Source organism: Aythya ferina, assembly GCF_964211825.1.
Source record: "Aythya ferina genome assembly, chromosome: 1".
Taxonomy (NCBI): domain Eukaryota; kingdom Metazoa; phylum Chordata; class Aves; order Anseriformes; family Anatidae; genus Aythya; species Aythya ferina.
Window position 1 is genome coordinate 126,883,000 of NC_140296.1, and position 13,069 is coordinate 126,896,068.

The 13,069-nt window shown below is 41.7% G+C and overlaps 1 protein-coding gene across 3 annotated transcripts in view; it reads left to right on the forward strand.

The window, feature by feature from the left end:
- The window catches only part of LOC311441410 (alpha-2-macroglobulin-like protein 1), a 29,213-nt gene extending 21,234 nt beyond the window's left edge, over nt 1-7,979 (forward strand). For 2 of the 3 annotated variants that reach the window (XM_084529520.1, XM_084529522.1), the window contains 8 exons: nt 2,428-2,612; nt 3,014-3,229; nt 3,661-3,782; nt 4,883-4,973; nt 5,671-5,739; nt 6,050-6,152; nt 7,303-7,344; nt 7,744-7,979. In XM_084529520.1, coding sequence (XP_084385646.1) covers nt 2,428-2,612; nt 3,014-3,229; nt 3,661-3,782; nt 4,883-4,973; nt 5,671-5,739; nt 6,050-6,152; nt 7,303-7,344; nt 7,744-7,751 — 836 coding nt within the window. In that variant the 3' untranslated portion in view covers nt 7,752-7,979. The remainder of the gene's footprint in view (nt 1-2,427; nt 2,613-3,013; nt 3,230-3,660; nt 3,783-4,882; nt 4,974-5,670; nt 5,740-6,049; nt 6,153-7,302; nt 7,345-7,743) is intronic. The other variant, XM_084529521.1, reaches the window with a different exon arrangement.
- The last annotated feature ends 5,090 nt before the right edge of the window (nt 7,980-13,069 follow it).

Sequence of the window (13,069 nt, forward strand, 5' to 3'; positions counted from 1 at the left end):
AGGAAGAGTTGGCTTCAAATCTTGCCCCTATCATTCCTCAGCAATTCATACACAGTACAAGAAACCTCGCAGAGGCAACTTGCCTTACTATGTCTATTCAGCTGCTGGTTAAGACATTCAAGCCTTTTGACAGTTTCCACATTGCTGCTCTACTCAGCTCAGGGATCTTGGTTTTATGAATCTTCAGTTCAGTTCTTCCTTTTGTCTCTTTAACTTGCAAAGAACTGGACTTAGATCCCAAATAAAGATTCCAGGTGCGGTTTGCAATCACGTAAGCATATGCTGATATAGTTGGTAACAGCAGTACCTGACTTGGCTTAAGTAAGTTCTTCCCCATATCTCTTCATATGGCAGTATGGTGAACTACCCCAAGAACTGAAAAATAACAGAAGAAAAAGGAAGAGAGTATTTTTCAGCCACACCAGCTACCAGTGTAGTTCACTGCATATCCATTCAAGCTGCTGAGGTGGTTTAACAGGGTGGCAGGTGTGAGAACTGGAAGGAGTAGAATTGCACACACTAGAGCTACTACTGAAAAGGTACATATGGAATGAGTGACTGGAGCACACCCTCACTGATATTCAGTCAGCCTGATATTTCTAACTTACTGAGCACTTTGGAAAATATCCCCTTGAGAACTTAGGGCATGGAACACTACAAATTGCCTATGGGTCAAACAATAGTTTTCTTTGGTTCTTGCTTCCACTGATAATAGCTGGCAATGACATGCCAAGAACATTGGAGTTGTAAGTGAGGGAAAGTGTTTGTTAAACTTGTCTAAATATGTCTGTGTCCTGCCTGCTGAGTCTGAGGATGTGAGAGCAGCTACCAGCAGCAGCCAGTTTGTCTAATGGAGAATCCCTGCCTGAGAGGGCTACCTTCTGTTGGCTGGAGACATAACTTCCATGGCTAGGTGGCTGGGATTCTGTTATCCTCACTAGCAGGATTACAGTTGGATCTTGATGAGAAATTTGGTGCTTTTTAAAGAATCAAGGTTAATCTATAGGTTGTCTATGGCTGTATCTCCCAGAGGCTTTCTACCATTTAACAAAAAAATTGTTCTGCTTATGTCACCTTGGAAGTAACAAATCAAAAATGCCTCATGTGAAAACTTTCCACTGTGATAAGCATGATGAAGTAATACAAATCTTTAAAGTCCCTAAGCTAAATTATAAAGTCTTTATGCTGGTTTTATGCAAACAACTGTTTTTGTGATTCTTTTTTTCAAAAGTGAAGATTTGTTTTGAAAATAGACTTAGTACTTCAGGTTTCCACATATCTGCAGAAGATTTCTACAGCAGCACAATTAATCTAAACTCTTAGCTGAATTTTAGCTACCCTCTACCAATACCACAGCAAAGCTTTCAACCTAATTCAAATGCATTCAGCACCTGTAGGCTTGGACCACAGGTGGAAACCCACTAGTATCTCAAATTGTCCCAGCATATCCACTGTATAGGTAGGCTGCAACAAAATCAGCTGGGTAGTCTTGCTCCTCCAGTTGCCTGCCAGCAATTCACCCTCAAGGAGTGACCGATTATTGTAAAATAGATGCAACTGACTGCAGATAAGTCCTAGAGCTTCTCAGCTTGAAGAACCCTGTTAGATTATCCCAGGTAAGTGCAGAAACAGCAAAAATACTGTAGGATGGGAATAATTTGCATTGGGGACTTCTACAAGAGTGTAAAACTAGGTTCTAAGGCAAGAAATAGTTGTGTCTTCACGCCAGACCGAAAATGCCCTCAGGCTCTCAGAGTCAAGTCATGCATTCTACACCACTTAATGACCTTAACGAACTAGTCACTGTCCAGAATCCACCCTCCTCACAGCACATCACTGAGAAAGAAGTTCATGGGTGCAGAGCAAAAACCAATATGGCTCCCTCATCCTAGGTTGGGATGAGGGGAATTGGACCTGGTTCGTCACTGTCACCACTAACTGGACATAGCTTTCAATATACACAGAGCTCAATAAGACCAGGACGGCACTTTAAGCAAAAAGCCTGTGTTGAGAATCAATCAGTTCCAGAAGAACAGTTTCTTAGAAGAAATGATGAGGATTTGGGGCCATATATGCAGCCTGGATCTCCAGTGCTTTCAAAGGAAGAAATGCAGTCTAACGTAGCTAGATGGCCTTTCAGAGCACAAAAACAAACAAACAAACAAACAAACAAACAAACAAACAACAACAACAACAAAACCACACACACACACACAAAAAACAAACAAACAAACAAAAAACAACAACAACAACAAAAAAAACAGGAAGGAAGGATTGGCTTCTGCACTCTGAGGTGGTCCAGAAAGCTTCAGGCATTTCTGATGTTGTAAAGAAAGCTATCAGTCCTCCGGGGCTACTGGCACAGAATGAGCTAATGCTCATAGGTATCTAATGTTTTCCTCTTCCACATGCTTCTCCCTGCAACAGCAGAACATCTGACATCAGATTCCAGTAGTAAAGAATCTTCTTCTTCTATGATTGAGACAGTAGCCTACATCCTTCTGGCTCACGTCTCCAACCCAGACTTGGCAGTCAATGAAAATACAGCGAGCAAGCTTGTGCACTGGCTCAGTGAACAAAGAAATGCCCGTGGGGGATTTGCTTCCACACAGGTAACAAGCTGGAGAAAGTTACGGGGGAAGGAGAGAGACTGTACCTGGAGAGATATGCATGTGTCTTGCATGTGCATATGTCTTGCATGTCACTCCAGATCCACCCTTTGAAGAGAGGCATACATGAGCCCTGTTTGGGAAGGGGAGTGCTGTGGGGAAGCCTTTCTTTTCTGTGGTGTAATTGGGATCACCCAACTCTGTGACTGCCAGTCCTAGGGCTCTGAAGCCACCCTTGCCAACTAACAGAAGTCATCCTGCTACCTATGCCCTTAGTGGCACAGTTGCATCACAGCATGATGCAGGGCCATGAGGTGTGTGGTTCTCCATGTAGTGCTTGGATTAGTGTGATGGATCTTGTACTGCATTGCTACATACCAAAGTGACTATCTTTCTATCTTCAGGACACAGTTGTGAGCCTGCAGGCACTGTCTCAGTATGCAGCCCTGTTTCCTCAAGAAATGAGAAATGTAAATGTGACAGTGAAAGGAAAGGAAGCTTCTCCGTTAGAGTTCCACGTGCACAGGAACAACAAGTTGGTCCTGCAACAGGCATCTCTTCTTGCAGTCCCAGGGACGTACACAGTACAGGCGACTGGCAGTGGCTGTGTGTATGTACAGGTGAGCATACAGAATGAACAGAGCTCTTAATTTTTTTCCACTGACCCTTTAAGTGAGGTTTGATTCTAAGTAGGTACTATTGCCTCAAGTTCTGAGAACTTGAAGAAGCTTGGCTTCTTTCTCTTTATGGGCAGGATTTTAGCTAATGTGCTTTCTCACAACTTAATTTTTTTTTCAGTAAAAATGAGACAGTGTTGTATTGAGTGAGGCCTTGGGTTGCAGATAGCTGAGCCTCCAAGCTGGGGGTTACACTTGGCAGATGTATCAGACCCTATGTGCTGAACACAGCATATCTAAACAGAAAGCACAGCTGTAGCCAGCTGTGTTCATTGCTGGTTATTGATTTGTTAAAAGCTGGAAGCGCAGATAGGCCTTTGTCTCCTGCAGGGAAGCTCTGGGGCACTTCACAGGCATGTTTTCTCCTCCACCAGAGTACTCTCTACTATAACACCCCACCACCAAAAACAGAAGAGGCCTTTGTCCTGGATGTGCAAACAATACCAAGAGAATGTGATGGTGTTAGGAAACAGCTTGACATCCACATTTCTGTCAGGTATGGGGTTCCTTAAAGCTCTTCCTTCAGCAGAAAAAAAATACCTAAATACCTCCTGTGTGTGGCAACAAACACCAGGGCAGACCCTTCTCCTCTATAGATTCCAAGTGTTGTCTGATAAAATGTTTGTATTCGTTACCTGGTGTGCAATGAGCCAATCCACACACTACCTCAAGATACTGTTTATTTCGGAATTGGGCAAGACTGGATACCAGGTGGTTTCCCACAAAGCTGGCACCCCTAAGGATTTTTCAAGCCACTCTTTATACAATCTCTTATCAATACATCTACAATCCCCCAGCCTCTGATTGGTTAGATAATTAGCAAACCGCCAATATGACAGATTCATTCTATATATCCTCAGAAAGGAAGGGTCCCTTGTTGAGGTGAGGTCTCCCGGCCTAGGGACATGGTTTTTACTATTACAATGAGGATAGTTCATGGATAGTTCACATTAGAATACTCCTAATTTTTGTTTTTCAGCCAACTATTCACATTACGTTGATTCGTGACATATTCAAGGGAATACATCAGGATGCTTCCCTCAAGAATGTCAACACAACATTCTTGCTGATTAGCATTTCCTCAGTTAAACATCCTTTAGACATCTCCAAGGCCTAGGTAATCTCGCCCTTTCCTCAAAGTACATATTTTCTCTCTTTCACACAAAACAAAAGTTAACTATACACTGGTATCACAAGAAGATCATGAAGTGAGAGCTAAGGCCGGGGGAAGCAAGGGAAACACATTGGCAGTGGCTTGCATAATCACAGCAACCATCTCAGTCAGCTCAGCAGCTCCCAGAGCACTGGGAAAGCAAGAAAATGAGACCAGTCTGCTCCCTATCTGTAATATCACAGATAACTTCAATTTTTGTAGAGGGCAGTGTGAATATTAAGCATTATACATTTGCTGCACAATCTGTCTCCATATTGAGCAAGCAGATGGGGCATAGGACTTTTTCATTTCTCCTATTAGCTAGGCAAGCTGCTGTGCTTTCACATCACTGTAGAGCATACCAGAATTTGGACCATAGTCCATCACTGGAAATGCTGTGATGCCTTCTGCATCTAATGTGCTTGTCTCCTGCCTTTCTTCAGTTACATCGGGGACCGTGGGACCAGTAACATGGCCCTGGTGGAGGTGGAGATGCTGTCAGGGTTCATTGCTATGAAGAGGTCTGTGAATGCGGTAAGACTTTTTCCTCTGTCCTCCTCTGAAGATAAGATCTACTTTCCAGATGTAACTCAGCCAGAAATATCCAAACCTCTAAGAACTGCTGAAATACGGTAGCTACTGTGAGGTTATCTTAATATAAGATAACTAGATGAACCAAGTGCAGATATAGGGTACTATTTCACAAGGTAACTTTCTGCTTACTGAACTGATTGTGCAGTTTTGTCATGTCCAGTAGTGAAGGTCACGTATGAGGAAAGAAGTTAGAAACGAGCTGAAGAACACCTACTTAGAACCATTTGGGATGCACTGAAACTCCTCTCGGTTACCAGTGCTATTTTATTTGGAGGGATACTCCATAAATAATCGTTAAATCTCATTGAGTTGCTTAATGACTTGCTTCAGTGTTCCAGGAAATAGTTAAAAGATCCATCGTATTTTCCTATTAAAGGGCTTTACCTTTTCTACAAGTGCTGAAAGTAGGATCACAGCTCAAGGACGTTAGTTCCAAATCTGAGAAAGTCTTTTCTAAGGCTCTGTGTGCTCCCAGCAAATATCAATGCCCTTATAGTTAGGAAATGCAGGCCTTCCCTTATCTAGGCTAAGTGCCATAATTAGCAGTGGTACACTGACAAATATCAAAGTATGTGTGAAATAACAGGCAAGTCCAATGAGCTGATGCTAACCAAACATCTCTCATTTTCCAACTTAGCTGGAGAAGGTACTCTTTGTGAAAAAGACAGAGATAAAAACAGACAGAGTCACAATCTACTTGGAAGAGGTAAGAGGAAGACTACAGGGATCTGCTCATTCAAGTAGTATTCAAGCAGTACTGCTGCAACAGCAGAACTTTGTCTTGGGTCTCTCATAGTAGCAGCAGCAGTGTTTTGTGTTGGGACTTTTAGAGATCAGAAATACAAATCTCTAGGCTGGTCAAGCAAGTCAAAATTTTGACAAAAGAGGAAGGGGCCAGGGGGGGAGAACATTTAAAGGTGAATAAAGAAATCTCTGATGCAGGGGGAATAAAGTTGGGATGCAGATGACTTTGAGACAGTCAGTGCATTTCTGATCCTTTCTGTTCTTCCCTCCAGCTGGATAAGACTTCTCTGAAGCTTAACATCTCAGTGGAACAAGATATTGAAGTACAGAACCTGAAACCAGCAACAGTGCATGTCTATGACTACTATAAGCCAGGTGAGATTTCAGTGGCATAGGCAGAGGGTCACTATCTTACCCCCCGCTCATATCCTTTATAACCCTTACTCAGTGCACTTCTTCCAGCAACTCTGATCTTGGGTTTCCTCTGTACAGAATTTCTACATTCATGTTGCAGAATCATTTGCTTTTCTCTCCCTGTACATTTCTTGGGATGAGACTGATGGACACTGCCGTTATCTTTTGGTGTACATGTATTCAAAATTACAGTGTTTTTTGACTTGCTCTAACTTCAGGCTAGGTCTCTGCAGAAAGAAAACTTCTTTGTCAATTTAACAGGTCTTCTCCTTCTTCGTAGCTCTCTTGAAAATATTTAGGCATTTGTTTAAAATCAGTGTAACATGCTGCCACCCTGACCCATCGTAAGGCAGAATTTAGTTCTATGCTTTTCAGATACAGTGTAATAATCCTGCTACCCACTGGGTGCTGTCACATCTGAGAAGATATTAAGAAAATAATTTCTTATCCTTTAAAGCTCTAAATGAACTATTAGCACACACAAATCTTGGTGTTATTGTGAGCCACTCTCTGATTATTCCATGACCAGTATGAGGCGAAACAGCAGACATAACAATAAGAATTATTAAAAAAGAATATGAGAGCAAAATGTGAAAGGTAGCACTGGAGATTTAGAAAGCTGCACTGTAGGTCTACATGTTGTATACTGATTTATTTATTTATTTATTTATTTTTCCCCCTCCCACGCTATGTCAAGAGGAGGAGAATTCTTAATCCTGCCTTTACAGACCTAAATACTGTCACCTGATATGCTCTCTTTGCTATCCCATCCTCTACCAGAAGTTTTGTGCTTAATATGTACACTTTAAAAACTGTTATATGACAAGAGATTACCAATTATCAGTAAAAAATGAGGCTTCCAGGAAAGCCTACTGAAAGGTTTTCTGTTTAAAAAAACGTTCTTCTATTAGAAGGCATCACACTGTGTAATAGTACCTTTTATAGCTGGAGTGGACATGTGTGAAGGAAAATTCTAGAAATTTCTTGTTCCTGTATTCACAACCTGAAAAATTAAGGTAGTGGGATGGTTGTGTTAAAGAAAAAAGCTTGGCATTATCTTACCATGTAGTTCTGCAGCTCACCATACATTCTTTTTTTTTTGTTCCTACAGATGACCGCACAGCAAGAGAATACAATTCCCCTTGCAGTTCAGGTTAGTGTTAATAGGCTTTCAAGATGGGAACAGATGAAATAGTAGGATCAGAAAACTGGCTGTAAGCAAGCAAAGCAGCCTGAAACCACCTCTGTTCTGTATTTAATTCCATCAAGTGCTAGATGGACTGCACGTTGAATTGAAATCTACTGTATTAGTTGTGGACACTGATGTCAGTGTAGACCAGGGTCTGAACATACCATAGAGAGTTTAAAGGATCCATTTTTATTCCATTTCCATATATCCCTCACGTGTGCAGTCCTCACAGTATCCCAAATCTGAATGCAACTGGAAATGCCTATGTCAATGACAAAAATATGTTGCAATTCATTCCCTATGACCTCTTGGCCCTAAAAATTCATTACTCACTGTGCCTTTTCCTGTTCTTTCTTTCTGCAGATGTCTAGATGGATTCCTACCAGAACTCCATGGCTCTGGAACCAGCAATCTGAGTTTCCCACTTCCAAAAGGAAAACTTCATTGCTTTGGCTCTACTCTGTGTACTCTGCTGTACGCACTTGTGTTCTGTTGGATGCACCCTGTTTCTTCTGATGCCCTAGTTTTTATGTGAAACATGACTTGACGTGCAGTACTTTGGGTTCAAGTGAAATAAAGTACACAGAACTTGAAAAGAATGCAGTGACTTGATAGTTGATGAAATCTGCACAGAGTTCAATGTCTGAAAAACAAGAGAGAGAAACATTTCTTAGGTCATGATTACAAAATTTTCTTTTTGTTGTCATATTGGCTTAAGAATTCCTTTCCTCCCTGAGTCCCATCTCTGGGATACCTTCTCAAATGTTTTAACACAACATTGTGTTTGCAGTCAAACTCCAAGCAAAAAATGTAGTTTTTAACCATGTTCTGGGGTTGCTACATGGCCCTCTGAACCATCTTTCTTTCACAGCTGAAGAGTAAGAACAGGCAAAGGAAAGCCAAAGGAGAACTACTTTGCCAGATCTCCAGACAGTGTCCTATAAAGGGAGGCCATTAGGCCAAAATAATTCTCTCCAAATTCTCTATGTGTTGTGCAGACACTTGTTTGTCTCTAGTTCTTATGTCAAGCTGGAGTATTTTAGAAATTCCATAAGGGTGTGATCCTGCAGATATCTCTTTCAGATCTGAATTCCATTCCTTGGGCTCCAGGATTTTCTCTCAATGCCAACCACTTTCAATGCTACAACCAGCTTGTAGTACCAGGACAACGGTAGTACTGCAGGATGGGATCAAGATCACAATTAAGACCCCGTGGCAAATACTGGTGAATAAGCAGAACTGTACCTGTCCTCAGACTCCTGAATAGGTCCTGAATAAGGAAGGTGAAGAGGGATGAGCACAGAACAATTCCATGCATAGTGTAGTTAGTGTCCTTTTCATTGTCATATCTCCCTCTGAATTGTAGTGGTTCCCTTTTTTTGCTTGCCTTTTTGCATACCCATGCATTGAACAATATATTCAGTGTTAACTACACCTTCTTTACTATTATCTCTTGTATTGTGCACCACTACTCAATGTCGATCTTTTTTGATAAACAATCTGAATTGACTGTCTATCTAGGAGTGATTTATGGAACTGTTTTCCTTTTCCCTCTCTCTTTCTCTCTCTCTCTCTCTCTTTTTTTTTTTTTTTAATTTTTTTTTTTAATGCAGGGCCAGTCACTCCCCATGTTGGAACTCTAATTTACATGACTATGCCTCCCACTTCCCACAGAATTAGTTTCAGTTTTCACATTTCAGGGAAATATAAAGTGAAGTAAGTCATGTGACCAGGGTTGTTTGGGGAAGTTCACTCTTTCCGTGAACTACTGTGCTGGGTCTGGCTGGGTCTGGCTTCTTTCCATAGTATTTTCTTCTCCTCCTCTTCTTCTGAGGAAGAGGAGTGAGAGAGCAGTTATGGTGGTTTAGCTGCCCTGTGAGGTAAATTTACCACATCACTGCTTGGATAGTAAATCTGTTTTTTCTCCAACCACTCAGAGTATCTGCCCATAAAGCAGGCAGAGCCAGTCCTTCTTCCCCTACTTGTTATTGTTCTGAGTTTTATTGTCCAGTAGGGAGAAGAAAAAAATAAAAATATAAATTCCACAAACATTTGGTGTGAGGCAGAAAACTTGAGAAAGTAATTTTTTTGGCAACTGATACAAAAAGAGGACACGGCTGAGCTCAAAAGGTCAAAAAAATGAACAAACTGCATGGGGCCTCCAAGCAGCATTCCTCTAATATTGGCCCATCCTGGGAGTCAATAGGTACGGCCCGATGGTGCTCCTTTGCCACTGGATGGGAAAGGACAAGGGAGCAACGTGGGCAGCACAGACTCCCAGTTGCCTTCCTGGCAGGTTTCCTACTCTGGATATTTGGGCTGGACAGAGGAAGATTAGGTAGCATGGTGCTTTTACCTGGTTGAACTTCAGATAGGAAGTTTGTAAATAAAAATAGAAGATTGTAACACAATGCACTTGGTGCGCACATGTGCCAGGATCTCCTGCCCCTTAATAGACACATGTCAAGGGTCTATTTTTCACCTTCTGTCAAGTAACAGCCATGAAGTTACATCTGAGTAGAAACAAGCCTACCAAGACTCCTCTCCTAATAAAAAGTCTTGCTACCTTGCATCTGGGTGGGGTAGTTAAGTAAGGAAATGAAGTACATGAAATGTGAGTACAAAAAGATGTTTCCGGGCTGTGGTTTCATATCAGATTGGTGTTGTTCAGCTGCACATGAGAGGCTGAGGAAGTTGGTAAAACAGAGGGTTTGAAAAGACCTGCTGCAAGCTTCCTTAAGATAGGAGTCTACAGTAGATGTCAGTGAAGTCTTTGCCTCTTGGAGCAAACACTGGGGACTGTGATAAGTGGCTAGTCTGTGCGGTAGTTGAGTGACCTGAAGCTTGCTCAGTTCTGCTGAGTGTAGAATAGGTGCTCCCTATTCTAGGTGATATCCATTAGAAACACCTTCCTGTGCCAGAAAGAAACTTTCAGTATGTATAAATGAAGGTGGGGTATGAATAACTGGCAGATGGCCAGGAGACTTCCTCTCATCACCTCACCACAGCAGCTTTCACAGTTTGGTTGCCCAGATGGCCTGGAGGCAGTTGAGAAACTTCCTATACCTCCTATAAAGTTCTGCTGCTTCAGACCGAGAAAAAAAAAAAAAAAAAAAAAAAAAAAAAAAGCCTGAAAAACACAATACGGCTAACAGGAAATCTGGTAAGTAGCATCTCAGCTACCAAGGGGTTTTTCTGCAAAGCAAAGCTCTTAAAAGGAGTGAGAAACAGCCCCCTTAAAAAGGAGAACTGTAAGCATGTGAGAGGGCCCTGAATAGATTCTGACCTTGTTAGGAAGCTCATATCAAAAATAAATAGCATATTTAAAATCTATACATGTAGAAGACAGTTGGCATGCTGAAGAGATAGGGATTTGCTGAAGCATTCATAAAGGTTTGGTGAGTGTGGCTTACTTGGACCTTTGTGGTTATCTGCCAGTTTTGTCCAAATAGGGTTGAAAGACTGTACTGCTTCTAGTGAGTCAGAATAAATCACTAGGCTTTCACAGAATGTTTTCACAGAGTTTATTTTCTCTGAAATACACCCTAATAAAGAGGAGTTAGGACATAGGACAGGAGGGTTCTATGGTTTTCTGTATCCTGATACTTTGAACACCTACTTATGCTTAGAAAACACTTTGTCTCTAATCTTGATACAATATTCAGTAGGTATCTGGATACCTACTAGAAGTTGGGCTTCTTGCACACCCATAAAACCAAAAACACTGAGCTGTGTCAGAAAACAACCCTTCACTCTTCATAAAGGAGAATATTCAATGTCTATTTAGCATTTGGGACTTTCTGGTCACTACGTCTCCCTGTTGATCACTCTCTTGGCAAAATCTTCTTGGAAGCTTGGACACATGCCTTATTCCCTGGATACATGCATGTTACCATATACTCAACTGACACGTGCCAGTTTGGAGACAGAGCAATGTGCTTTGAATCTGCCTGTCTTATTTTTCTGATTTTAGCAAAGTTTAGCACAACAGCAAAGAAATACAAAACTGCAGAGCTGTAGTTTGGAGTCGTAAGGCTTGTTATTAGGAAATGTTGTACAGTATACAGACTCTAAAGTTTATTCCAAGATTTCCTGCTTCCTTGTGAGGTGCACAATGGCTTAGATTTTTCTCTTGTAACTGCAGGGCAATGACAGGCTTTTTAAGTAGCTACCACTGAGAACTGTGTGAGACTACATGGATCCATCTCATGATTTGTAGTGTCTCTGTGCAAGGGAAGCATACTTTTAGACTTGCATGCAATGACTTGCTATTATTTAATCTTATTCCATTGGTTACTTCTTACTAAACTCAAATAATAGCGTCAAGGTGTATCAACCCACAGGTAAGGCCAAAACATCTGTCAAGATATCAGCCCACAGATAAAACCAAGATATCCAATAGATTAATATTTCTTAAGCTTTCATCAATAGATATAATTTTTTTAAGTATGCCTGGATTTCCTTTGTTAACCTGTTTTGATTTACTTTAAGGGTAAAGGCCTTGGAATGTGGCTTACCTTTGACATTCGGAGGCTTCTTTCCTGAGAAAAGTCACAATTTGTGACTTCATGTGTTGTACCTTTTCACAGATGATGTCTCATAGTGGGCCTATTCCCACTCTAACTAGAGGGTCATGCAATTTAAGTGGTATGATATGCTGACAAACAATTAAATTCATACAGTCTTGATGGCCAGGCCCAGTAACATCTGGAAGTACACTGGTATGTATCAGCTTTTGCTTGTTGATCTGCTTTTCCTTTCATCTGTAGTTCACAATTTAAAGGCAGGGGAGAGGTGAAGCCTGCCTTCAGGGTACGGCAGGTAACTGCCCCTTGGTGTTGGCTCCTTAGACACAGACAAAGCATTCCGATCTTCCCCTTATGTTTTCCAACATCCCAATCACTGCAGGGAGCAGAAAGGTGATTTGGCATGCATTGGCCTGTTTTGTTGTTGATGTTTTTGTCTTGAGGGATGGGAAACAAAGATGAGGGGATTTGAGGTTTTGGCCTCTGTACTATCTCAGCTCACAAACATGGAGAACCCTTGTCATGGTAGGAAGTGCAGATTCACACTAGGATTGGTTAAACAGGAAATAAACTATAGGGTATATAGGGTAAGGAAGGGAGAGATGATACTATATAAAGACTTATAAGAAATGCAAAGCTGGAGAAGTAGGAGGACAGAAGCCAGAACAGCCCACTGAGTCTCTGCTCAGAGAGAGGACAAAATGGCAGCTACACCCTGGCATGGGTAGGATCATCTGACCACCTTCTTCCTTCTGGAGATGGTGTTGGGACAGATTTGCCAGGGCTAGCAGGAAGCTGATGAAGAGTTCCAGTGACATTATGAGGGTGTGGATGGGCTGGTCTATGTGTGGGAAGGCATGGATACCAACGGAGATCTGGGCAGCTTGCAAGAGGTACAAGGTGGGAATATATTTGTCTCTGAGGCTTATCAGACAAGACTGCCAGCTGGAAGAAATGGGGATGAAAGGGTTGTGAGTTTGGCTAAGTAGAGAAAAGAAGCAGTGCTATCTCACCTAGTTGGGCCTCTCACACAAGCTGCAGGAAGCCTGTTTGTAATGAGTAGACAAAATAACTACCTCTTCCTTCTCAGAAACCTACTTGCATTTTTCCAAATGTGAATGTTGTGGAAACTGACATTCAGGCCGCATCTTGCAGGAAGGCAG